General features: G+C 42.2%; 1 protein-coding gene across 1 annotated transcript; it reads left to right on the forward strand.

Moving 5' to 3' along the window:
* Window positions 1-466: 466 nt before the first annotated feature.
* On the forward strand, window positions 467-26332 carry TCERG1L (transcription elongation regulator 1-like; the record flags this gene model as incomplete). Its single annotated transcript, XM_009708343.1, has 7 exons — window positions 467-555; window positions 3128-3282; window positions 9053-9122; window positions 15412-15547; window positions 20435-20524; window positions 23697-23815; window positions 26176-26332. Coding segments are annotated over 7 exons (816 nt in total), but the record flags the coding sequence as incomplete, so codon positions are not given.
* Between the last annotated feature and the right edge of the window lie 945 nt (window positions 26333-27277).

A 27277-nucleotide genomic window follows, 5' to 3' on the forward strand; every position in this document is an offset into this window, starting at 1 on the left:
CAGGTCTCACTGAATGGCAGCGCAGCCGTCCAGTGGATCAGTCATTCCTCCTGGTTTCGTATCATCAGCGAACTTGCTGAAGGTACGCTCCGTCCCGTCATCCAGGGCCTTGATGAATGGGTTGAACAAGACCGGACCCAGAACTGACCCCTGGGGAACACTTCGTTTCTGACGAGGCAATTCTCCTCGTTAAGGCAGTGTGGAGAGTTATACCTGCTCTCCCAAGTGAGCTATTGGCATGGACAAAAGCATGTCTGCTGGTTTTTCATTTGTATTGCTGTAAGTGGGTCGACATTTTTATTATTTCCTGTTTATCTGGACTATTCTCAAGGTAGCTGGTTGTCCATAAAGCTGCTCATGGAATAGTGGCAGGAAGGGTGATCCACTTCAAGTTAAAGGGAGTGATTTGTGTAACAGTCTTCTGCATCGGCTTTATTTGTTGACTAATCTCTATCTGTCTTTCAAGGATCATTCTTTTAAACTAGTAGACGAAGATGACAGCACATCAAATGGCAACAAGCCCGTGGCATCCACTCCAGTGCCAGGATCACCGTGGTAAGCAAATGCAATCAGACCTGCTAGAAGCCATTCATCAGTGCCCTTTCCCTTGCCCAACATGCATTAGTGGTCTGCTCCGTGGGGAAAATACTGGGTGTTGAGCAGCCGTGCTGGCTTCCTCTTCCAGCTTCTGCTGGAGCTTTTCCTCATCAATCACGTACTTAAGGAAAATGCAGGGAGGTAGCCATGGATGCGATGTGAGCCGACTCCTTGGGATCTGCGAGGGCAGGGCAGGGTGCTGTGGAGCTCCAGCTCGGCCAGGGACCGGGGCTGGCAGGAGGCAACCGATGGTTTCTCTGTCTGGTTTTGTGGGCGTGCGTGGCCGCTTGCCTGCTGCGAGCAGGGCTGCGTTTGGCCGTGCTCCTTGGGCTCTGCCTCACCGCATCTCAGTTTGGATGCTGCTTGGGTGGATCAGAGAGTAAATACAAGATCTGTAAGAAATGTTCTTGCTCTTTAGGGCCAGATCCTCTTTCTCTCCTAGTTATTTCATTGGCAGTGGATGACTCTTACTGTCTTGCCAGAATGGTGTTGATTTCAGGTTGTATCACTGAAAATAGGTTGTGTCTCGTGATCCAAGTTTCCTGACCATGTTCCCATTCCGGTCACTACATGCTGGGTAACTAGAGCTCTCATGTCATTTTTAAATAAATAAAAACTTTTTTCACTTTCTGTCCTGAACAGTTGACTAGAAGGACTTTTTACATCCTTTACCCATACAATCATTAGTTTATACTTAGTTGCTGACATCAGTGCGATCTTTGGCTAAGGCACTCCACCTAGGTATCAACCATTATTTGTTATTATCAATATTAAGCCATTTTGCAAATCGGTGCTGTAAGCACAGTCCAATGTCCTACTTCATCTCAACGTCGTAAATACCTGATTTACATCAATCATTTCTCCTCCTGGCAGTTGGTACTCTATGGTGTGGTGCAGAGGAACCGTTTGAGTCTGACAGTGTCATCAGCAGGTTATGGTTTCATCCGTTCTTACAGAAAAGAGCCAGTGGTACCCACAGGGGAGTCTCACAGCACCCCCTCTTCTCCCATGGCTGCTGAGCAGTGAGTGGGCATCCGGTACCTCCGCTGAAGTGCACCGCTCTCGGACCCAAACTTGGGGTATTTTAATCTCTAAGGAGAAACCTTACATTTCTGGGTTTCCAGAGGACTGTTCAGTGACCCAGTGAGTACTCTGGGTATGAGACAAAGCATCCAAACCTGGTCCTTGGGACCAGAGAGAGGAGACGTAGTCCTCACGCTGACAGTTGTCCCCTGTTCTGAGGTGACAATGTCTCGCCTGCCCCATGGCTCGTGATGGAACATGGAGCATGCCTGTAGGGTGCTTCAATCATAATTTACAAGTTTTCCTGATAGGTTGAAACTATGTATGCAACACAAATGCCAAAAATCTTGAATTCACTTCAACCACTCTCCACCTATATGTTGGCTCCGTGCTTCTGCGGGGCCCGTAGTTGATGTGACATCAGCAAGCACCTGTCAGAAGTAGCTGGACCATAATTTTTAATGGCAGAAAAATTTTCAGGAATGTTACCAAACCTTGCCTACCTTATGAAATAAGGTAGTGATGGAGCATTTTTCCTATTTGCAGTCTTTTACCAAGACCAGACTTTTTTTAACCAGTTTTGTTCCCTACTTTTAATAACAATTAAGCATCAGAGCATCTAATGATAAGACTTTTTCCTTCCGGGTATTTATGCTTCAGAGAGACCGACATTTTCCTATTTTAAGTGTATGTGTGAGGAAGTCGGAGTGTGTGTATGATGTTTGTTACTGTTCATTACAATTCAGAAAGTGTGGGCTTGAGATTGGTATTCTGTTTGTTTATTTACATACAGATTTAGTGAAGTACAACTTGAGTTTTTTTAATGTCTATTAAGGATGGTGCGATACTTTTCATGTTATTTTAGCAGATTTAAAATGAATGTCAGGACAAAAAAAATTGAACTGCTGTCATGCACATTTTTACTGACCGAGTCAAGAAACTGCAGTTTGCACAGCAGCGCATGGTCGCGTTTTTCAAATTTGAAACAGAGCCCATAAAAATCAACCTAAACCTTTGTGGGAGACTTCTGCGGTGGCTGGTTGTACCTGTCCTGTGCAGAGCACCACGGGGATGCCACGGGGATGCCACGGGGATGCCGTGGTTCCACCTCCTCCCACGGCCACCTGCCCAGCCCCGCTGCCGAGGCTTCTGCCGTTGCTGCTCTCAGCCACGCTTTAGAGCACAAAATGTATTTTCCTGTGGCTTCTCTTGCTGCAAGCACCACGGCGTTCCTCCTCGCCTGGTTCTTTTTCCCTTCCGTGGTAGGATATTTCACCTACTGCTGTTTGGGGGTGTTCAGACCATTTCTTTGACATTTTACTGATGAGAGAGTGTTAGTCTACCCGAGGTGAGTGGGGTGGGCTGGCAGGGCCTGGGGCCGGCTGTCAGTCAGAGAGGGGTCTCACCCAGGCACTGCAAACGGAGAAGCAATAAGCCGGCTGTGGGTTAATTTCTTGTTCGTGGGTGTATCTGACGTTATCTAAGCATAGTTTATCACTTGGAATAGGTGTGTAGTCTGGACTGGAGATGACCGGGTCTTCTTCTTCAACCCTACAATGCAGCTGTCAGTCTGGGAGAAGCCGGTGGACCTGAAGCACCGCGGTGACATAAACCGGATCATCGAGGATCCTCCTCACAAGCGCAAGCTGGAAGCTGCAGCAAGTAACTAAAGCCCTGTGATTATTTGCCTCTATTTAAACTCAAATATCGAATGAAAATTGGTCGCTAAATACGTTCAGTGAAAGTTTGATAACTGTAATTAGAATGGTTTTCCTTTTGAGATTTCATATAAAGTATTGTGTTAAAATTGATGTTTATTACAAAATCCGTAATTTCACTGAAATGCTGACCTGGGGGATAGACCGTTTGCATTATTGGCGATGAAGAAACAGGTGTCTTCTTAGACTGGATGAATCTTTGATGTATAAAATACATCTCGGAAGACACTGTCTTTATGTTTTATTGCACTTATTTCCAAGATGTACATTAGGAATGCATTACCAATGCATTATTCAGCTGCTACACAAAAGCAGATACTGCATAGCTAATGATTATCCAACCAAATTGTAGAGAGGGGGGAAAATCCCGGTAGTAAATCTCTAGTGAGCACTAAAAGGTTTGGTGGAAACATGGATGCTTCCATCTAAATGCAACTCTGCCAGTCACCTGCTAAACGCTGTAGATTCCTGGAGGGGAGAGTGGTGGCTGAAGAAGAACGTGCTGCTCTGCAGTAGGACAGGTTAGGTGGTTCAAAATGCAGTTTAAAAGACACCCCTTGGCTTCTCAGTGACCCAAGGTGTTTGCTGCTGGTCCTCCCTGAGACAACCGGTTCAGGAAGGCAATTTTCCCAGTCTGACTTTCCCATCCCATGCTCCTCACCATGCCATCTTTATTCCTGCTATCCGTACCTTGATTGTTCCATCCTGATTTTGTCCATGCTGGTGACCAGTCCAGCAGCAGCCCAGCACATCAGCTGCTGCTTGCCAGTGCCGCGGTGACTCCATAGTTTGTTCCACCACATTCCTCTCCAAAGATTGTTTCACCAGTTTTTGTGGACTCCCTGTTACTGGGAGCCGCTCTGTGCTGTGTCAGTGCTCCTTTTATTTCCTGACACTTTACGTTGGCTGTCACTGGGAGCGGTGTCAGTAAGACCTGCCGTTACCGGGCGGACATGGAGATGCGTGGCAGTCATCTGAAGAACTTCGCTTGAAATTCTTGAATATTCTGCTTTACAGCAGTTTCAGTGGAGAGGCTCCTTCAGCTGATGCTTGTTCTTTAGTGGTGAGGTCTAGAAAAATGGAGAAGGGAAAAAAAGAGAGACTTTTTCATTCTTTTAAAGTGTAGTGTTTTATAATTAAAAGTAAGGTAGCAGTGCTGAGTGCCCTGCCTTTTACCCTCGGGCCATCGAGGGCTGTCACATACGCTTTGGTCCACAGACCCAGCTCCCAGTTAACTCCTGCAGAACAGGGGCTGTGAGTGTGCCTTCGTGGACTTGAAACTCCATGTCTGCAGGTAGATAAAAATGAGTGATAATCAGGATTCATGTTATCAGTATTAGCAGAAGCTTGCTGGAAAAAAAAGGTAGAAAAAATGGTTTTCTGTCAGTGTAGTCCTTATCAGCGTATAAAGTCATTACTTTTTTCAATATAAATTTAAGTCCTTAGATGCTTGTATATGTATCATTTTTGTATACGGCTTGAATAACTTTAGCTGTATATCTAATAATTCCAAAGCATATCTGCTGAAGTTCATTCTTCAGGAGGAAAATATAGCATACCTTTTTTATTACAGGATATATTGAAAGATCAATTAATTCCTGACAAGGGGGAATGATGGCCAAAGACAAAACTGAGGGTCATTTTTAATGGTCTATAGTTAATTAAAGAGAAGAGTCTAAAGTCATCGTTCATATGTGGCACTCCAAAACCCTATTTTTTTTGCTGTGTGTTCCATCCTTTTTATTTATTATCTATATGTGCCACCAAGATTTGATTCTTGCGCCGGTTTCTTTATGACCATGGTTTTCATTGTTGCTAATAGTCTTAATCTTCCTTGATATAATTGGGACTTGCAGTTGCTCAGTATTTGAGACAGTCAGGTTATAATTAGTATATATTAGCTGGTGAGGTGAAAGGAATTATTTGTTACCATTTCTCTTAGCTTGTAATCTTGAGTAAATAAATAACACAAATGAGCTGTGTGTTTGCAACAATGGTTGCCAAATTTATTTAGCTTAGTTGCTGCTGCTGAGTTTTAATTAGAGTTTTTAAATCAAAGGCATGAAAAAAGTTGGCAAGCGTAGTTATTCATGGGGTGCTATAGGTTATCTGCGCATCGCCCCGCTGAAAGATCAAGTGCATTTCTAATTTAGGCATAAATGAAAAATTACTCATTTATCAATTACTCCGCCTCCACAAAGTATTAGTTCTTTGGGAGATTTATGAGGGTGTTGTGGCTCGTTACTAAGGGGTTCCCGTCAGGCCGTCCCATGGAGCCAGGGAGGAGGTAGAGCTCTTCCTGTGCCTCCAGAGCAGCTGCACGGGGACTGCCGCAGCGGCAGGGCAGCTCTGGGCTGGGACCCCCCAGCCCCTCCAACGGGGATGTCACCAGGGTGGGTTGGAGGGACCCACCGCCCACCAGACACAGGGCCCAGACAGAGATGGCGTTTCCAGGACTTTCATACCTTGGTCTTCCGTGTTCCCAAGTCAGAGCTGTCTGACAGCAGAGTGCAGCATCTTCTGGTGACCGCTCTCTCTTCTTGTCCCTCTCTGTCATTACTCCTCTTTCTGAGTAAGGTCACAGGCTGACCATAATATCCTTATTTTCACTCAAAGGTTCCTTGAAGTGTTTCTCTTATTGCAGTGGAGAAAAACACTTTTATCTATTCCTATTCCTCCATCTGCTCAAATGTTTTTTCTGGATGTTTAGGCTGAGGAAGTTATTTTTCAGCTAATTAAAAGAAAACTGACATTCTGATTGCAGAAAATGGCATGTTGATTCATAGTTGGTATGATCCCTATTCAAAACCAGGTATGAGTTAGTTTACTCTGTCCCCACAAATATTTTGGACCTTTTAGCATTCAGACGAAAAATATGAAGCACAGTCCCTAGAAACAGCCTAGGTAAGCTCCTGGGCTTATGTGCGAGGCGTGGGTGCCAGGTCTCTTTACAGAATTGCAAATCAGATTTTGGTGTGTGGCCAATGGATTGTCAACGCTTTAACTCACCTGGTCAATGCTGGTGTTTCCTCTTTGTTCTGGAAAATGAACTGGAATCCATGACATGGCTGGGATTAGCTGAATGATAAAATTAATCAGCGCTAAGCTTGATAGACCATCAGATTGGGGTAATGCTCCACTTCACGATTTCATGGAAAGATTACTGTCAAGTAATATTCTTCTTCAAAGCTTTAAATCAGTTGTTGGACTTTGTGCTTGGCTGCCTCTCTTCCCTTTCAAAGTCAGTCCATAACCTTACCAGAGGTCCAGCAGTGCGATGTGATTCAGTAGGTTCCTGAACAAGAGTATAGATACCATTTGTCATGTTTTGCTGGGTTTTCCATTGCACCGGAATTTTAAGGGATGATGCTGACTCTGATCTTGTCCCATTTATCCAAGACAGCGTACCCATAGCAGTCACTCTTGTAGGCAAAGCGGGAAGGATTGGGTGTCCCTTCTCAGGGAGGTTGCCATGGCTCGCTGGGAGAACCCGAAGCGGTCAGGAACCTACAGATGGGAATAAACTCTGAAATTAGGGTGTTTTGTATCAGAGTTCTTTTATCTGAAAGCTATCTGGTAACAAAAGACTTGGTTTTATGAATGCCCAGTTCACGTATTTTTCACTACAAAATTTAAAAACTATATATCCTTTTCAGAAATCTATGAACGATCTTGTTGTAAGATGACTTCAAATTTGAGTTCACCTTCCAATTGCTGGAGAACTTCATATAATCGTTTGTCATCACCAGTGAGTTTGCTCTTGTCCTGTGGAAATGTGGAACAGGAAAGTCTCGCTGCCTTGGCCAGACTTCTCACCACTTGCTGGCGTCACTAAAAGAACACCCCATCAGGATCCGTGATGTCTGAGCGTAGCACAGCGTATGTCCACAACGTATGGCTCTGGAAAGGCTGGCTGTGGCGTGTGACAAATGCAAGAGGGGCCCCATGGGCATGGCTGTTCCTTTTCTTTAATGGTGGTGAAATTTGGTAGGAAGAGGGTTGTGCTTGCCTGGTCAGGACTGAACCTAGAGTCATCTTAAACTTCAGCTCTCTCTGAAAACACCACCAAGTATTTTGTCATTTCACACCGTTATCTTCAGAATTCATTAAAGTTCATCCCACCGCTGCCTCTGCAGGTTGTTCCAACTCCTGATCAATAGCTTTATGCTATCTCTGTTGAATTACATTCCGCCATCTGAGTTTACAGGTTGTTTTTTTTTCTATTTCTTTGTATTTTAAATTGGGTATCCCAAAGAAGAATTTACCAAGAAGAGGTAATAGTTCTAGTGAATTTATTTAAAACATTAATAAATTCCTTTGTGTATTCATAATGCTCGTATGTTGCCAGGAATGTTGAGATCAAACTCTCTTATTTTGGAATGCCATTCATTTCTCCTTACTATCGTTTTAAGTTCTAGTCAGTAAAGCATCCATGTGTACCTGCTGTGTTCTTCCTCCTCATGTGGTCTCTTTTCCTGGTCTTCCCACACCGCAATGTTACAGCCGCTGTTTGTTTTTTATCGTTCCTTTTGCAGTGATTTACTGTATGCTTTGTTCGAGCACTTAATATAAATAAAAGGTAACGTTTGCTGAAAGCACACTAGTAAACATGCAATTTGCCTAAAATAGGGAAACAAAAAGAGCTAAGATCAAGATTCTTAAACTGAAACTTGAAATAAATGGCCAAATTTCTGTGAGCTTCAGTGATACAAAGACTGGACCCATGTCCTAGCAGTTGTCTTGGAGTTTCATCCGATTTCAGTGAGATGAGATCTCACCATATCAAGTTACTCAAACTTTTTATCTCCATAACTTAAGTTCAATTTTCTATTTAGTTTTAATCTATTTTTTTGTAGTTTCCTAAATAGCAAGACATGTCTTCATTACCAGTCTAATACAAAAAGGCTGAGGTTTGGTGTTTCTGATATTCCCAAGCTAACCACATACAGTTTGATTTTTATATTTCTCCAGTAATTTGTGGTGAACTACTGAAGAGTCCCCAGCACAAACCAAGCGCTGGATGGCCATGACTTCTGGTGGTCTGTCCATTTTGAGTTTTGATGAAAACTGCAATTTGTATACATGGAAAAAAAAATAATTTCCAGAATATTTGTTCTCTGTACCTCACAGTCGTTATGACTGACAGTGTAACCTCAGAGTCCTTCAAGGATGAGTGTCCAGGCCAAGCCAGGAGCATTAATGTTGCCTTGGGGTAATTCTGCAGCATCAGGAGCGTGGAGGCTGTTGGTACCTCCATAGCCTTGCTGTACTAGTGGTTGAATTTCTGGAAAATCAGCATTTTATTTGCTTAGAAAGAGAAATGGGCTAAGGAGGGAAGTTCTGGTGTGAGTTAGCACTGTTGAATCTTTCAGGTTGCCAGGACCGAAACAATTTTGCAGAAATGTCTTTGTTAAGGGAAGGGAGGAGGGAGTATCGGGTGAAACAATGACAAGATTTAAAACAATCATGTCACAACTGAACAATGAGTAATTTTTCAGAATGAAAATGGTCGGGTTTATTGCTATCACTTTCATTTGGATGAAAGCAGTTCTGAAGATCTGATGAAATATGCGTTATTTTTAAAACACTCTGTGGAGAGTGAAAAATAGTAAATACCTGAGCGGCAGCCAAAGACAAGAAATGAAAGGTTAATTTGAGGAATTTGTATTCCCATTTATCTAGTTCAAATCTAATAACTATTTATTTCTTTTTAGCAGACAAGTGTGTTAGTTCTTGTCCAGGGGATGAAAATGATGATCTTAGCATCAAAACTAAGAGAAATAAGTAAGTTCTAAAGTTTACTTATCTATATGTAATGTTGGGAAGCTAACGTCTGGTGCAAATAAGTGCAAAGAGAAATACAGTTCTTTTCTTCTCTGTGGATAACTACACCAATAAATTATGAGAGTCATTCTTAAGGTATCCAATCTTCATCAAACTCCATGATTCTCTACAATCTCTGTTTCCCATGAACACCGTCCATTTTTGTCTGAGTAACTCTTGCTTACTTTGAAATGGGTAAAAAAAGACTGTAAGGATATGTATTTATTTCAAAGACATTGGATAAAAGCTTTGTCTTCATTGAAATAGATTTTTTTTCCTCTGATGTCAGGATTTCCAGGCTACCTGCTCAGAAACATCCAGAGGTATTTCTGTTATTGTGCTTTTGTTTGACCTTTCTTACCGTGTGTGTTTCAAATTCTCATGAAGTAACAGGCAGAAAAAAAACACGTGGCAAATAAGCAACTCCCTCAGCCTTTGCCAAAACAAGAAAATGCCAAAACAATTTGCAAGAAAATGAAGTAAACGATTCTGTTTTAAGGAGTACTTTAGAGGTATTTCATTCTATTGAACCTTTGGCCAGTAACTGCATATGACATTTGCTGTTTGTGCAGGCTGGCTATGATGAAGATACTGATCTGGACTATTGAAAAAATAAGTCTGTAAAATAAATCTGCGTAGATAGCGTGTCGCGTTTTTGAGGGCGTTGTGACAAGTAAGCACAACAAGTTTCTGTATTTTCCAAGTGAATATGTTGAAGATAATTCTGTGCTCTCTTATATTGCCATGCTTATCCTACTGCATTGGGTGGCTCTTTTGACCTCGTTAAGACTTGCTGTGGATTTGTATTATTATGAAGGAAGAATAGGATACTCCCAAGTTGAATACTTAGACTATTTAAGCATTTAATGCTTGGTATAAGACGGTATATTTATACTTTATATATTCTAAATATGTACTTATACTATTTACATAGTATTTAGTATTCATAAACAGTATAAAAGTTTATATTTGATATAAAATATTTAAGAATACTTTTATTGATGTCGGTGGGTCTGACAATAATGGGCCAGTATTATGACCTGGGGATATTTTCCATGTGCAATTAAGGTGATTCCCTTTAGTGACTGGTTCAGAAAATGTGAAAATGTCTTTCCATTAATGTACATACATGGAATTCTAAAACTCCAGAAGGTTGTTCATAAACTCTAGAAAAACGCACTTACTCAAAGATTACTGTGTCAAAGTAGGCTTGTGCTTACCGTGCTGTGTGTCGGAAGGTCGGGCAGTGCCTCTTTTGCTGTCTGCTTGAGAATAAGGAATATTGGCCCATCCTCATTGCAATTCCACGATTTATTCACTCTTGAAAGACTAACTTTGGGTCTTTTAGTCTCTTGTTTTCATTACATTCAAAAAGACATTGTCAAAATTGTGAAGAGCCAAGTATGGACCATCTTTTTATATATTTGCAGAATTTCTCTTTTATTATTTTTATTTACTTGCAGGAATACATTTTGAAACAATTTTATTTTTCCCCAAAGCAAATATGTAAGTGCCGTTCAAGCTGGGCAATCTCAGCCCATTGCGGAGTTGCTGAGTGACTCTCCTGCCTTAAGGCATTATAGCATCTTTCTTGTGGTATATATTTATACATACATAGATACATATATATACATGTATAAGCATAAATCATGCAGCTGTCCAGCTAGACGTGCAGTCATGTCAGAAATCCCGCAGCGCGGTCGCAAGCACCTCCAATTGCCAGCAATGTCTGCTGCGGCACGGGCGGCAAAACAGCATTGCAGTGTCCGCCGGTGCTGCAAAGGCGTCTCGCGTGGGAAAGAGCATTTGTGGGATGGGACGTCATGCTTTGGGTCTTGAAAAGCTTGTTTGAGTCATAGGCAACACAAACTACTCTCAGCTGTGACTTTATGCCACAAAAGCTAAATAGCATGTGGTAATGATTGTGTATCACCTGCTATTTATGTCATCATTTGTCTTTATATTATGCTATATTTCTGTATGGTATAACAAATAATACAGCTTTTATCATACTTGAAATTTGTGACAAGATACTCATTGAGAGGATGTTTAAAGCTCCGAGAACCGTATCATAAGTTCAATCTTTAAAAATAAATCTTCACATTAGCAGGAACCAATTCTTATTAGCTGTATTTGGGCAATTAGTCCTATGAAACTCAAGGGTGACATTGGTATAATAAACAAGTAAGATTTGGGTTGACAACGTAGCATTTTCTCAGACTTTGTTGTGATGATCCCAATTCCCCAGAAGTTAGACCTCTCACCAAAAAGCTGTAAAGTGTTTATTTTTCTGTCAGCAGAGCATACATCCCCAAATGACTACATGATTTCTACAGCTGTTTTGAATTTTAAATTCTCTTTTATAACATGTGAAGATTTCCTGACATTTTGCTTTGTACCCTGAAACAATGGCAGAACGTAGAGGTTCATGGATGGACCTTTGAAATACTGACTTTTTACTAAGGAAATGCAGTCTAAATGCTTGCTTAACTGTATTGATAGAAGACTATAGCTAACAGTTCATGACATAAAAAAGTAAAATATTGTAGGATTTTAATTTTGAACTAGAATTTAGTTATTCTCAGAAAGAAAATCATGTATAAACTCTTTTCCTATACTAAGATTATTTTCATTACTGTGATTGAGTCGTCCCACCGCCCGGCGGGGTATCCACTGCAGCGGGCAGCCTCCCTTCCCCGCAGCTGAGAGCTGGTAATGGTGGCTTGCACAGCAGTTAAAATCGCTGCTGTCGTCAGCGTTTGGAACCGATATTGCTGTTTCTTTAATGCCGTGGGTCTCAGTTACCTACATCTCTGTGTGTCTGAATTACTCAGCCAAAAGCAGAGCTGAGTTAAAAAAAGTGGCCCGTAATTCCTTGTAAGAAAAGCAGCCAAGTTATTCCATGCCATAAACAATGCGAGGGGAATTCTAAAGATGCAGAGTCTACTAAAGTGCTGGTTAAGCTCCGAGTTTTGGATAAGAGGATATGCATCGCCAGCTTTTCATCTTCCAAGTTGCGTGCATGAGGTCCAGACCTGACTTTGTTTCCTCTGCTTTGTTTTACTTGGGAACGGGCAAAGTGCTGCTCGCTCCGGACTGAATTCAGAGGTGAAAAAAAGATTTGTCTTTACAGAAAAACTATTTATATTGCTGTCATACCCACAGTAGTAATTGCATATGAAGACAGCGACTGTTTTCCTCCCTTTAAGACAGAGTGCTGTTGGGAGGTAGGGAGCAGGACCATCCCGCCGGACTGTGATGCTCAGAACATCTGTCCCCTGCAGGTGCCTGGGCTGGGTGGTCGCGTGGGGCCACAGTGGCATGGAGCCCAGCCCCGCGGTGCCCAGCCAGGCTCAGCACACCGTCTTCCCACACCGGGCAGGACTCGGTGTGCACAGAGATCGACCGCAAGCAGAAGGCAGGTTGCAGCCCAACATTCACAGCCCTGCACCTGACATCTGCGGCGGAACAGGGAATTGAACCCCATTTTTATCCTCCCCCAGCTATTATCCACTTATTTTTGCAATATTGACATTTTTTCTTGGTTAAATATAACTAAAAAAGGAGGTTTTACAGGCTTTCAGGGTTTGTTTTTAAATATGCTCTATTCCCTATTCTATTTTATTTAATTTAAGTAAAGTTACTTAGTAGATCATACTGCTCCTTTGATGTATGGTAAATCATCTGCTCTACAGAAAGCGCTGTGCTAATGATAAGATCTAATTGCATTAAAGTGCCAGCACAATCCTTTATAATTCAGGTAGAGGGTCAGCACGCAGCGGTGCCGGCAGCATCACCGGGTCACGTTGGTAAGAACAGAGCTGCTGTTTCCCTTCTCCTGCGGTTTGCTTTGGAGGTGCTGACCCAAGACTGGCTGCAGGAGCTCGCAGGACTCCCTTCGCTCTCTCCTGGGCGTTTGCACAACCTCTGGCCGGGGCTTCCAGCGCGGTCTGCACCCCCAGGTTTAGGAGCTTTGGGCTTCACAAGCTGCTGTTGCACTTTTATTTACATTTCCTTGACATATAATGAAACTGCTTAAAAATACTCCAGTCAGTCTTACTCGGGCAATGTTCTGTTTGTACTCTATGCAAAAGAAAAACAATCTTCAGAGAAACTTAGGTTTTCTGGGGTTTCTTCACAGAATGACAGAAGGGCTGGGGGTCTCTGCCCCCACCCCTCCCTGCTGTTCCCCACAGGTTGCTCAAGGACTTGCCTGGGGGAGCTGAGCATCTCCAAGGATGGAACCCCACAGCCTCCCTGGGCAGCCTGCCCTCATATCCGACCATCCTCATAGTAAAAAAAAAAAATTTTTCACACTTACATGGATTTCCCTGTATTTCAGTTTGTGCCAATTACTTCTTCTCCTTTCAGTGGGTACCAGAGTTATACAAAAACATCTCACTGCCCTGTGCATTTTGAGACTTGCAGGCTTCCAGCATTGTGGTAGTGGGCTGCCCATATGTGTCCTTCTGCATAGGAAGTCACGTAGTGTCTCGTGCAGATTATTGTCTTATTTGCTGAAGAAAATTATATGATTTATTGTCATTTTTGGCATGAGAAAAAAGTCTGTGCGATTTGCAGCATCATTTTCAATGGCATAAGGAGCACTGAAGGTAAGAGAGGCTCTTCTGGTGCTTGGCTGATGGAGTGGTGTACTGTATTTCTCTCAGTTTCGGCTTGAAAAAGCTCTTTGTGTGTACTAGAAATTGGATTGGGCCTTTCATGGATCATGTCACAGAATAAAATTTGCTATTACGATATAAAAGTCACTTGTTTTGTGAGGAACACCAATTTGATATCTCTCAAACCACTAGTAGCACAGCATCATTTTAGGATAAATGCAAGTGTAATGTAATTATTTGTAGAAGGAAGATAATGCGCTAGGGCTCACGTTACATACTGATCTAATTCATTTGCTTGGAAATAAAAGTGTTTTCCTGTTGAAATTTCAAACTAAGTATTATTCTGTAGTGGTGAAAATTACATCAGTAGAAAATGTAGTCTTGCCTAGTAGGAGGCTAAAAATCAAATCGCCTGACTTCCATTATCCTCACTTGAACCTTGTGATCATGTTAAGTCTCCTGATCTTTCCAGAAAGAGCCTTAACTTGTCCTGAACCCATCCATTGCTCAAAGCCTTGCGGAACAGCAGGATGGACCCAGAGCAGAAGTCTGGTTTTGAGGTCTGAGTTGGGCACCTTCTCTGAAGTCAGGGGTTTTGTATCCCCACCTCAAATCCCATCACCTCCTGAAGCAGACCCCTTCCCACCTTCGAGGTTCCCATCTCATTAACCTCTCCTTGCGGATGCTGAGAGCACACAGGGGCAAATCTTCAGCCCTCCCGACAGTGGGGAAATAGGTGTTTGCTTCCAGCGCTGAGAGAGTGCGGTGTTAATGGCCTCTAACTCCAATAAAATTATGTAGATACTTACCTGGTGTGAAACAGTTCAGCTCCAGCGATGACACCAATTATGTAGGATTGCACCCGAGGAGAGCATCACTCTTGGCTGCTGCCACTTCATGGGCGCAGCTTGCCGTGACCTGTCCTTGCCTGAAATGAGCACAGCGGTGCCACGGACCTGCCCTTACCCTGGGTGGCTGGTAACCAAAAGGGCTCAGGCAGTAAGTAGTAAGTGTTGTCTCGGAAACACCTATTTATTCTAATCAGATGCAATCTTGAAAAAAGGCTGTCAGGATAAATAGAGACCTTCTGGCGCTGAGAAAGGGCAGGTTCTTCGCTGGTGCTTTATTGCAGGTTTGTGCGTGCGATGCATTGCCGGATTACTTCCCTTAGGAGCGAGCTCGTGGGGCGCATGGGAACATAAAGTAAAGATTAGTGTTGATTTTCAGGTTTAGGGGCACAAAAACAGAGGAAAGAAAAATAAAACAAGATGAGTCTCTTCAGTCACTCCTTTAAAGTCTCCACTCCTTGACAAATTTTATATAAAGCTGTCACTTTTCTGTAGCTTGAAATATAGCGTGCCGTTTCACTGCTGAGTTCCTCTTTGATCACACCGAGAGACCATCCTTCCACACAACGAGCTGTCGGCGGTCCCTTGGCAGGGCCCGCACGCCCCGCGGTTTAATAACGAACCGCGGGTTTGGGTCACTTCTCAGCTGTCGGCACCCGCTCCCCGGCTGCTCCGTGCACGCCAAGAAGTCCTGCGTCCAGGAGGATTTTCTAGAGAGGGCTGAGAATCCCCTCCCGAGTTGACAGTTACTGAACTATTTTCTGTCTTACCTTGTTAAAGAACAGAAGATTCCCAAGCTGCTGACCAGGGGAGGGCTGAAACAGAGGAGAAAAGTGAGGAAACATCAGCACCTCAGATCACGCCTCCCCTAGAAGAGCGCATCACTCATTTCCGAGACATGCTTCTGGAGAGAGGGGTAAGAAATACACTTGCTTTCTTTGACATGTCCCATTTATGAAAATAGAGCATCATCTAGAAACATGACAGAAATCATTTCGTAACTATGAATTAGCAGTCAAATGAAGAATTACTGAGAGGGGGTTTTCTGTCTGTTAAGCATATTGGTTTTGTGGTACCAGGCTGTGACTTTTCTTCCGCTGCCATCCAGTCAGACGTGGCCTTGCAGAACTGAAAGCCCTTTGCAGGTGCAGCTCCAAAGAAATTCCTATAGACAGACCCAAAGATAACCGGGGGTGGTAGCTCTTCCCGCACGGACCTGTGGCTCAGCGGGGCATGGGGACCGTAGCCACATGCCGTCCCCGGGGGTCCCACACAGACCCCAGGCATGATGAACAAAGAGCAAAAGATGTGTCATGTACATCGCCTGAAAGACAGCGCCGGGCTCAGAAATAGTCCTGGCAAGCTCTTTGCTTTGTTTTAGCATGGGAGAGATTTCATCACCACAAACTCCAATGATCTCAGCAGTGGGAAGCCAAATTTACTGACTGGCCATCCAGAATCCACCCAGTCTGTTAGGAAAGGAAGTTCTGGAGTCTCAGGAGTGTTAAGAAAACCTTTGCTCTTCCCTGGACCTCCCTGACCAGCCTTGGACTTCCTTGGGAAGACCTGGTGGTTAAGAGCTGGTGGTTCCGGCTGAGGCTGAGGCTGAGGTGCGGGAGTGTGGGAGGCTCAGGACTGTGGCTGGATGGGGACGAGAAGAGGTGGCCCCTTGGCAGCCAGGCAGACGAGAGCACCTGGAGCATCATTCCCTTCTGCATCCATCCAGTCCTGGCCGCTGCAGAGCTGGTACTGGTTACGGGAGGGCTCAGAGTTGTTACAGCCATTTTTACCATGACTTAGTCAAGATTATGAGTCGATAGATGGAGCATAAATTCAATTTGCATATAGAAGCCATCAGCGCCGTGAGCCTCGTGACCACTGGTGAAATATGGATTACAGATCGTGTAATAGCATCCGGTGGCTCATTTCGTAAAGAGCTTCAGCCTGATTTTTGTTTTCTGTGGTAGCACTTACAAACCTGTGTTGAACTGGCCGTGTAAAGATCACTGTCCATATGAGGAATTTTGGATACTGTGATTTATAAACATAAAATCACCTTCACGAAAGTTCATCTCACAGTGTCCCTTCTTCCAGAAAACTCATGATTTTGAGTGTGAATTGAATTAGTAAGCATACCGGGTCTAAGTCCTAATCCTGCAAACGTAAATGGGTGTATAATGGAGCAGCGTATGCAGATTTTTATACCTGCCTCCGACACTCTGCAGATTTGTATTCTATAGAAGTTCATATAATTTCCATAAAGAAAAAAAAACCCAAGGTGTCTGTTGTTAGGTAGTAAAGCCTATAAAATCTATCACTAGTAAGCAGCAGACTTTAAGGGTAGATAATTAGAGCTTCAGAAGCTCAACAGTAAATTATCTCCATGCCAGACCTGCTTTATTAATACATTTTGTTATTTATGCTTAAAAAATGCAGAAGTGCCATAAATGAATATTGGTTAAAGACTTCTGGTGGCATATTTTAAGTCAGGGGGCAGTAAGTCAAAATTTGAAAGTATTAGGGATGTTCTGTAATAGGATTCCTCAAGTGTTTCTAGCGTAAGAGTCAGACGTGCTCATAAAAATAAGAAATTCAGGAAATTTACTGTTTGGTTTTGCTATTATTTAAAAATGTATAGAGAATAGGTTACTTTGCTTTCATCCTGAGCATTTTTTAAATGTCCAGGTGAGCCGCAGGTTAGCACCAGCTGGTTGGCATTGTTTGAGATGCAGTGAGGCCATTAGTGTTATTTTAAACCGATTATTTAATGAACGTCTCCTGCCATTTTCTCATAATGTTGTTATTTCTCAAGAAGTTACTTGATGACATTGCAAAGAGCTTGAACGAGATGGAGTTCTTCAGCGTGGTTCTGAATCTTCCTACATAAATTATGTCAACAGAAGAATATTTATTGAAACATTTAAAAAATATATGTGATTTTTGGTGTAGCTCCAAGACAATGGCACTGTTCTTAAATCTGTGACAAGTTTTCCTATGTAAAAATGTAATCTCTGATATCCTCCTAGAACTTTAAAAATTCCCACAAAATCCTGAGGGAAAGGGGGAAATTCAAGCCTCTACCTGGCTTCCTCACAACCACAGCATCAAAATATCCACCTTCTGCGGTCTGCATTTCTAGGAAAGTCTTCTCTTTGCTGGGATGCTGTCAGTGAAACAAGACTTTTTTAAAAGGAATCCAAATGGTACTTTTTCCTCAAAGTTTTACCTTCTTAATATTGGGGAGAAAAAGGTGGTTTGGGCTGTCCTCACCCCCTCCTTCCTATCTCAAAACAGTTCTTGCAGCCTCAGCGTTACCCTAAAGAATAAAATAAAAAAAAAAAAAAAAAAAAGAAATGAGAAATAGGTTTGGTTTTTTGGGTTTTGGTTTTTTTTTCCCCAGCCTTTTTTTTCAGACAGACCCAAAGAGCCCCTTCCTAGAAGGACAAGCCACTGAATCCCACTTTTTAATATCTTTCAAGGGGGTCGCTGGTCAGCTCCCAGCTGGGGCGCAGGGTGGTCCTTGCTGCTGCCGACCTGGGTGCCTCCTTGCAGCCCATTGCCACTCCATCCTTCTTACTGGTTTTTGTGTGTTTGCGTAGCTTGTGTCCGGGATGGACATCATTCCCTGCCAGAACATCATCTTCTGAAAGCTGCGAATCCTTTGCTGATGGAAGATAAATGCATCCGCTGAAAATACCAGACACTTCACCTTTCTGTTCTTATAAATCTTTTTGTCAAAGCCAAAGTCTCAACCTCCCATCATTGCTGGGCTTCCAGAGTGAGTTAAAATTAAAACCAGCTGTTTGGATAGGTGTCCTTTCGCTTCTAAACATACTGCTCAAACTCAATACATTGAATTGTTGTGAGTTTTTTTCCCTGTACTTTGCACTCTGGTTAAGAGCAGGAGCCAAGAACTGGAAACCCACGACAAGCTCAGATCTCTCTTCTTTTTGTCTGTGATAATACTAGGGCACAGAAGTCCTCATTTATTGGGGGAAAAGATGCCACCCCCACCGTCCCCAGTGCATGTGTTCCCCGGTTGAATGTCCCATAATAGGGAAGAAGACCACAATATGATACACGTTAGGAGATTAGTCAGAATATTAATATTTTATATGGGTTTGCAGAACTCCAAAATGAGTATCCTGAAAAGCGTATGACATGTAGCTAGCATTAAATTATAAATATTGGTAGCCAACATTTATTTTAGGTGTGTGTCTGCAGTATGTGAAATGCGGTAATTACTAAACAAAATATCATAAACAGGAATGATTACATGATGATTTTATGTAATCTGGAGGATTAAATAAATGTAAAGCTGTACATTAGAAAGAACTTCTTCACTGTTAGAGTCATTAGGCATTGGAACGGGCTCCCCAGGGAGGTGGTGGAGTCACCATCCCTGGAGGTGTTCAAAAAACGTTTAGATGTGGCGCTTCGAGACATGGTTTAGTGGGCATGGTGGCATCAGGTGTACGGTTGGACTTGATGATCTTTGAGGTCTCTTCCAACCATAATGATTCTATGATTCTATGAATTAGCCCGAGCTTAACTAGCTTTGAGTTCAAACTGGCCTTTGTACTGGGAACGAAGCTGATGTCCCACAGAGAGTATAAAAGACACCCTGCAAAAAAGGGATTCCTGTTGCTGATCCTTCCGAAGGTGGAAGAACCCCAAACCTCAGGACTTCACCAGCTGCGTGGGCACGGAGGGCAAACCGCAAGCTGCGAGAAGGTGATGTTTGGAGGAGGCAACCTTGAATCTCTGCACATCTGGAAAGTTAGCCTGAACTTGGAATTTTCCAATTTTTCACCACTCTAAGAGGAAAAACAGTCCATTTAAATCCACATTGCTTCATCAGACCTTTCCTGCTTGAGTGTTAATTATTTTAATTATACTTCATAAACTTAATTTTTTTAGTGAATTTACTCTTCTTTGTAATTAGATGGAGTGATTAGAATATTTTATGGTACTCTGGATTTTTCTGTAACAAACTAATTAACAGAGATGTTGTACAAGGTACTGAAATCGGGCTGGGGATTTCAGTCCTACGCTCCCAGACTGTCATTTTGTAAAACTCCCGAGCAAAAGGGACCGGGCAAGTGAGGGTCCTGGTCAGATTCGTGGTGGTCCTTACGGCCCACTCACCATAAAGAGGTTTCAGAGTAGATGGAAGAACCTCTGTAGGAGCGTGATATTCTCCTTTCATGTGGCGGCAGGAATGTAAGTGATGCATGGGGCTTGGGTGGATGCCCAGGGTCCCGCTCTGGAGAGCTGGATTCAGTGGAAAAGGGGAGAAGCCTCAAAATGGAGATGCGACAGCGGTGCTGTTGGAGGGAAGCGACACATTTACTACAAAAACATGGTGCTTTGAAGATGTTCACTATTAGTTCTTCACCACGTGCATGCATTGACAGCCTCCGTTGGGTTATAGTTTAAGTTTTGGAGAGGAGGGGAGTTAAAGCTAAGATAATTGCTTAAATAAAAATCGATGCTTCTGTTGTAGAAAGGGGATAATAAAATGACATTTTCCTTTCTACTACAGATTCTTTCCATCAAAAATGGGGAATGAGCGTCTCCCAGATACTCACTGAGATGTCCTAGAGCAAATCAATACTAATGGTGTGGGGGCAACCAGAGCGTTGCCAGGAACAGATTAAAATTCAACTTCCAACCGCTCTGAGGCATCCTTTAGAGGGTTCATTAGCTTTCTGAACTACTCTTTTGCTTCACCTTGGAACATTTTCTTCTTTCACATCCTTATTAAAATTCCTTAATGCAGCTGTGTTTGTGTACTTCACAGGTTTCAGCGTTTTCTACATGGGAAAAAGAGCTACACAAAATAGTATTTGATCCACGCTACCTTCTGCTAAATTCAGAGGAACGTAAACAGGTGAGCGTTACCTCCAGCATAGCTTCTGATTGGCAGCAAACCTCTCCCAAATCAACCGTAATAACAGAGTAGTCATCTTGGTAGGATTAAAAAAAATGCATAAAATTAAAATTTCTTTTTTGAGTTTTTCAGTGCGACTCATAATTTAGGCTCTGCTCATAAGAAAGTGCTGTCTTCCTTGAAGAGCAAGTGGTAACAAGTGAATTTGCACAGAGACGAGCTACGATCTCTTGGGTTGTAGGAACAACCCCTGTTGAGTCTGGGAAACTGGGCTGTAGAAAGGGAAGTGGCCATAAGGTGATGTTTCCGCTCTGAATTATTTAAATATAGAGAGACTACTTCATTTTTATTACCTAGAATATTTTCTAGGAGTTTGGTAGTATTTACTGCTATATTTTGCAATAACTGAACTTGCTAGACATAAATGGATAGAGCACTGTGGCTATGCTGGTATCTGTTTGAAAGGGTTTCATTTTTCTGGCAAGCTGCAAAGGGGAGTGGACTTTTTGCTGCCTTGTTTATTTGGGCATTAATTATCACTAGGGATCTAAAAGGACCTGAGGGCTGCAGATTAGTATAAAAAATTTATAAGAGATGCAAGGATGTTGCAGAGGTCGTGAATGCTTCTATTCTCTAGTTCTTTCTCTTCCTTACCAGTCTTTTGTCATCCTGGAGAAGGAAGAGTTTTGAATACAGAATTGTCCATTTTTTAAATGAACACGATGAAAAATGTACTTATTCCTACTCCCTTGCACTGGGGCCCATATTGTCTTGTGATTCTCCAGAGAGCTTCCTGTAGGTATTTGCTGAGGGGCTAGGCACATACATCTTCATTTACTCCCTTTCCAATATTTTCTTTCCTAAGAAAAAGAATGAAATAAAATAATAAGGAAATATGGGAATGAAAATGTAAGAGAAATTGCTAGAATGGAAAATACTGCTAGACAAGAGACTAAGCAGGGAGTTTGGTATTTATTTCAGAGTATCAGCAAGGACAAAACCTAGACCTTGATGAGTCAATCAAGATATATTACTTCTTTCATTTTATCAGCCTTGGAGATGATATAATAAAAATACATTGTGAATACACATAATATAATGTGCTTGAAGCACTGCCGAGGGGGAGCTCGTTTGTGGAGTATATTTAATACTCAAGGAGAGGGTTACGAGAAGCAAGTAGTTGGCGGCCTTGTAGGAAGGAACCTGTGGTCAGGTAGAGGTTGGCTCTGAGAGTGACAGTAATTCAGGCTCAGAGCTAAGGTGGAAGAGGGTGAGGGTTCTTCTTCTGCAAAACAGGGTTAAAAAACCAGGAATTTGGGAGCACATGCCAGGTGTGTAACGTATTTTAGGCACTAAGCCTGAAGTTAAGATTTCTAGATGTTAATTATGAGTAGTGCCATTTAATTAGACCCCATTTTCCTCCAAGAAGTAGTTTAAGAAGAAAGTTAGACAAGAGTAGATGCCTGATTTAATGAAAGTACTTCTTGAAGTGCAACTCAAATTAGTAGAAGACATTATTTAGATTTATGGAAACATTTACCTTCATGGATGCTGACTGTGTGGCCTGAATAGCGAGCATCTGAGTACTTTTTTTAATTATGCAAATGAATTTATGTTGGAGGGGGTTAGAGATGAAAAGTGTCTCCCAGTGAAAGTGAGGAAGGAAGGAAGGAATGGGTGAGTGCTGGAAGATGGCTGGCTGTACTGCGGTTTTCTTCTTTGCGCCGTCAGGCAGATCGGCTGGAAAGGGCAGGGAAAGTGCTTTGACGGTGATCTGCAAGCGTCTGAGGGACCTTCCTCTTGACTTGAACTTGTGTTGAGGTGGGTTTGACTTCCAGGAGTGCGAGCTCTGCTGTTGGTGCGTGTCCTTACACAGCCTGAGGAACATAACGATCTGTTATTGAACGTCTGCCGTTTACTCCGCTTCCCTACCAATATTTTCCAAGCAGTTATTAACAGTTGAAAGATGCTACTAAGCAAGGAACAGTGAAGGGTAAAGGAGCAACTGTATTAAAATAATGAGCTATCTGTTAATTTTGATTTATTACCTTCTTAATAGCTTCACTGATACCAGAAAGGCAAGCAATAACAGTGTCACCTACTTCATTTGTTCCATTTTTTCCATCTCCTCTTACACTCTATTTTGCAATCTATGCAATCTATGAAATTGCGTATGGTATGATATATTTAGATTTCCTAGGATTTTTGTACTTCTTTCATGACCATTTTTTAATGTTTACTTTTCCAGTGCTGTTTCTTCCCTTTTCCACCTAACCCACTAAGTACCAATTGTAATTTCGTTACTTTATCTTTCATGAAATGTAGATTTGCACCTGTGCATCCTCATGGCTGATGAGAAAACAACTGTGGTAGCACTATGTATGTACTTGGTGGTGGAAGGATGGCGAATATGGAAAGCTAATAGCATTTTGAGGAGCAGCTCCTTTTATTCTACACCTTAGTGTGAGCCACACTTTTTAGAGTTTGAACCCAGCAGGGTCAGTTTTTTGGTATTAAAACTGCGATTAAAGCAGTTGGCAGAATTTTGTGACATAGTGAACTACTTAACTCCTTCTCAAGACACCAGAAATCCTGATGCTGAGCTCCCTGCTGCACATTTAACTGCAAAATACCGTTAAAGGAAGCTTGTTGACCATTCCAAACGCATTAAAGCTTTCGGCTGTATGTGTACAGAGGATCACGTGTAAGCTTGTGTTTTTTGACAACTGATTTGAAAAGTCTTAGGGCTTTCTTGGGGGTAACCTAGAGAATATTGATGTTCAGCATTGTAGACATTTTCAGGAATTCCAGCATGTTGGGAACGATGCGAGATCCAGACTAAATAACTGCAGTCAGTTGTACAGATGCACAAAAACAATGCTGTAGGCATGAAAATGCGAGCAAGACACTGAAGCCAGGAAATTCTGATTTATGTTGCACTTGATGTTTGAATGAAGATGTTATCTGTCCAAATTATACCTTTTTCCAGCTACTTATTTTGTGAGATCACACAATCGGTGCCGCATGAAGCAGGTTCAGCTGCATGCGAGTCAGCCAATACTGAGGGCAGATAAGAACTGCAGTGCTTGAGACTGACAGCCCTTTGATCAAGCATAAATACCATAAAGGCTTTGTTAATAAATACTGTGTCTTGTTTCCCTTTCTTGGAAAGATATTTGAACAGTTTGTCAAGACCAGGATCAGAGAAGAGTACAAAGAAAAGAAAAATAAATTGTTGTTAGCCAAAGAAGAATTTAAAAAGCTCCTGGAAGAATCCAAGTTATCGCCAAGGTATGGCATTGCCTTATGAAGATTTGTTAAGATAAGCTTTCTCATTTAGCCTGTGCTTATCAGCCCCAGAATGCCCTAACGCTGAACGTACTCTTTATAGCGAGATTGTACATCTATTGTTACCGTGCTGTGTTGATATGTCTTCCCTAATGTTTTACAGTATTTTGTTAGACTACTGGGAAAGGGAACATTCTGTCTCTGTTTCTTTCTCCCCCTCTCACTCTCTCTCATTCAGAATGTGTAATATTTTGAGTAACACATTTATTTTATATGCATATGTGTGCTATAATTATAGAACACACACACACACACACACACATATGTATTAGTTACATTAAATCAGTACCTGAATGTTCAGTCTCATTTATATTAGGCATACTGGTGTAGCTAGTGAAAAATTATATTTAGGTTTGGTTTTTGATGGAAGAGAAATATAATTTAACAAAGTTAGTATTAATGCCACATGGCTAAATTAAAATAAAGCGTGCAATGCAATAATTTATTTTTCTACATTGCTTTTTAAGTAATGGATCCAAAACTCCGCAATAGCGAATGCAGTGCTTAGGATAGTGCTTTCTCATTTGTAACTTTTATGGAAATAAAGGTTTACGTATTAAAAATCTGATTAAATTGTTGGAAGTAAGAAATTACAGTTTTCTCTACTAAAATATGCAGGTAATTGTACAGCACTGCCTGCCTAGACACATAGATACAAATGACACATCAGGCTCTACAGAAGTAGTAATTATAAGAAGTTTTTAGAACAAACCTGAGAATATTCTGGGCTTCTGTAGCAGTGAAACGCTGGTTCCAGCAATGATGTTTTCGATCTGCAAGAGCAAAATCATGCTGGCCTACAGGACAGAGAACATTTTACCCATTAATGTTTTTGTTGAGCTGACTTGCGAGACCACAGCATCAAAGAAACTCATCTACCTGCAAGAGTCTCTGACTTGATTTTGAGATGCAATGAGATAAATAAATCAAAAATACTTCCAATAAAAAGAAAACAGACCTTTCCCCAAGCGACTGTTACAGAGCTGCACGTTACTTAGAGCCCTGATTTAGCCAACAAGTATTGCAGAATCCGTGTGGCGGAGCACAGTGACTGAACAAAGCGATGGCCAGGATGGGCGAGGCAGCGGCGCGGTGCAGAGGGCAGGGCGGGCAGAGGCGTGCGATGCTCGTCATCCCCGGCACCGGCTCTGGGAGCAGCTGGAGCGCAAAGCAGCCAGGTCTCGGTGTTGCCCAAGGAAAACCAACGGACCTGTAGCATCTCCAGTGTCCCCGTGTGCTTCTCTGGATTGACAGGGATAATTCTCTCATATTTGCAATACAGACAGGGTCAGACCAGGTTGCTGGGATGAGGCTGTCCTGCCCCTCTCCTCGGGGTCAGCGACTGCTCCTGCCATCACTGCCGACCCGCGGGGAGCCCGGTCCCGCACCGCTCTGGCTGCGCGGCCAGGCCTGGCTGATGGGGAGCTGCTGCCCTTCCTATCCTCATCGCTTTTCTCCTCTCCTTCATTAACTCCAGTTGTCCGTCATTTCTCCTGGTGCTGTGAAGGCAACCTAAAACGCAATTACGCTAGAAAATGCTGCCAGAAGAATGCACACCTTGGAAATATAACAAGTCCAGAAGTTTAAATGAAAAACCCTTAGTCTGCAAATTACAGTGTCCATTCTTTATAGTGCCCGCTGTGCTGCTCTCAGACCTGGACCTATGCAAAGGCATCCAGGCAAAAATACCAGCGAATGTTTCTGTTCTCAGATATCGTGTTTGCACTGGAAAATGCTGGACCTGATGATGAAATCCGCAGGCAAAGCTCCCTGTGGATTATTTCAATTGTGCTGTGCCCATCACTCAGAGTTACAATTAATTTTTTGCTGTTTCTAGAAAAGATCAACCTAGCATGGTATTTCATCAGGTATGGTGTACTACTGACCGGTAAAGTGTAATTGCCTGCAATTAGACACAGGTGAGTTTCTCTGCTCTGTTATAGGCTCATTATTGAAATACTGGCCATAAGTACTGGCAGGCATAGATTAAAGCCACAGGAACCTGTGCTGTAGCAAATATTGTGTTAATGATTCAAAATTGTTCTGTCACCTGTGACCCAGATTTTTCTAAATCAAGAAATGGAATTCAGCTATTGCAGGCTGATCTGTGAGTCCAAAGCCCAGGCAGTTCTGGCATGGTCTCACCTCCCTCGTCCCGGGTTTATGGTCACGTTCCTGTCAAATATTCCCCAGAACACCCCTTGGGTTTAGTGTCTGTGTGAAAACAGAAGTGAGATCCAGGTCAAAATGTCTGAGAGGGGATTGACAAAGTCGCAGCTTTAAAATGTCTCTCTTTTCTGCAGAACGACGTTTAAAGAATTTGCAGAGAAATATGGAAGAGATCAGCGGTTTCGCCTTGTTCAGAAGAAGAAGGATCAAGAGCATTTTTTCAATCAGTTCATACTTATTCTTAAAAAGAGGGACAAAGAAAACAGGATAAGGCTACGGAAAATGAGATAAAAACTCCTGAAACTGGCCATAACGACACAAGTCGGTGCTGCGACTGCAGTCAGAAATTCAAGCGAAGGCTAAAAAGCGTTGGGGGTTAACCTTGCAACAGCTTGGCGGGGAAGCGGATATCCCAGAGAAAAACTTTCTCTGAACGGAGTTTCTTGAACATCTATTGAATTTGTGAAGGTTGTTCTGCAGGAATCTGAAGGATATTTTGTTCTCAAAGAATTAATGTTTCATATTGAAGCTCTCTTTTGTACAACATCCAGAGTTTGATGCATTTCTGATTGCCATGATATGTCAATCCCTTAATTGTTTTAATTATGCAAATTACTTGTAATATACACAAATTATGAATCCAATGCAGATTTGTAATTAAGCAGAAGCAGATGCCATCCATAACAATCTCAAGATATTTTTGTCATTTAGGGGAATTCTAAAGCAGCCTTTTGCAAACTTCGTGCATTGACATCAAGTGTTTAGAGGTACGGTGGTATGCAGGACTTCATTACCCGGTGTTCATATGTCTCTGTCCAGTTCTCCTGAGTAGTAGTAATAAGATATTAATTGTTAATCTTAGTGAAGAGTGTGAAAATCTTGGCATATGTTCCATAGGAAAACTCTACGTTTCAGAAATAGCTTTCTACTTACCGTGACTGGTGCTTTCAGGCACACAGGCGATAGCAACACTTCTCCGTCAAAGTTCCTAAAAGAAGATATTTTGTAAAACCATCACAGTATGATTTGAATTATGTTACTGTATGTGAAAAGTCTGCATGAGATTTTTCTCATCATATTTGTATAAATAAATATTTAACTTTTTTAATTAATAAATATTTTAAGCCAATTTTATGGGGAGGTTAAGTTTCTAAACTTTTTGAAATATCGGGTAAAATAATGCGGGTCTGATGATTTTTACTTGAGAGAGAGAAAACCAGAGACAGTTCCTACTGC

The sequence above is a fragment of the Cariama cristata genome, unplaced genomic scaffold (genome assembly GCF_000690535.1).
Source record: "Cariama cristata isolate BGI_N322 unplaced genomic scaffold, ASM69053v1 scaffold9859, whole genome shotgun sequence".
NCBI lineage: Eukaryota > Metazoa > Chordata > Aves > Cariamiformes > Cariamidae > Cariama > Cariama cristata.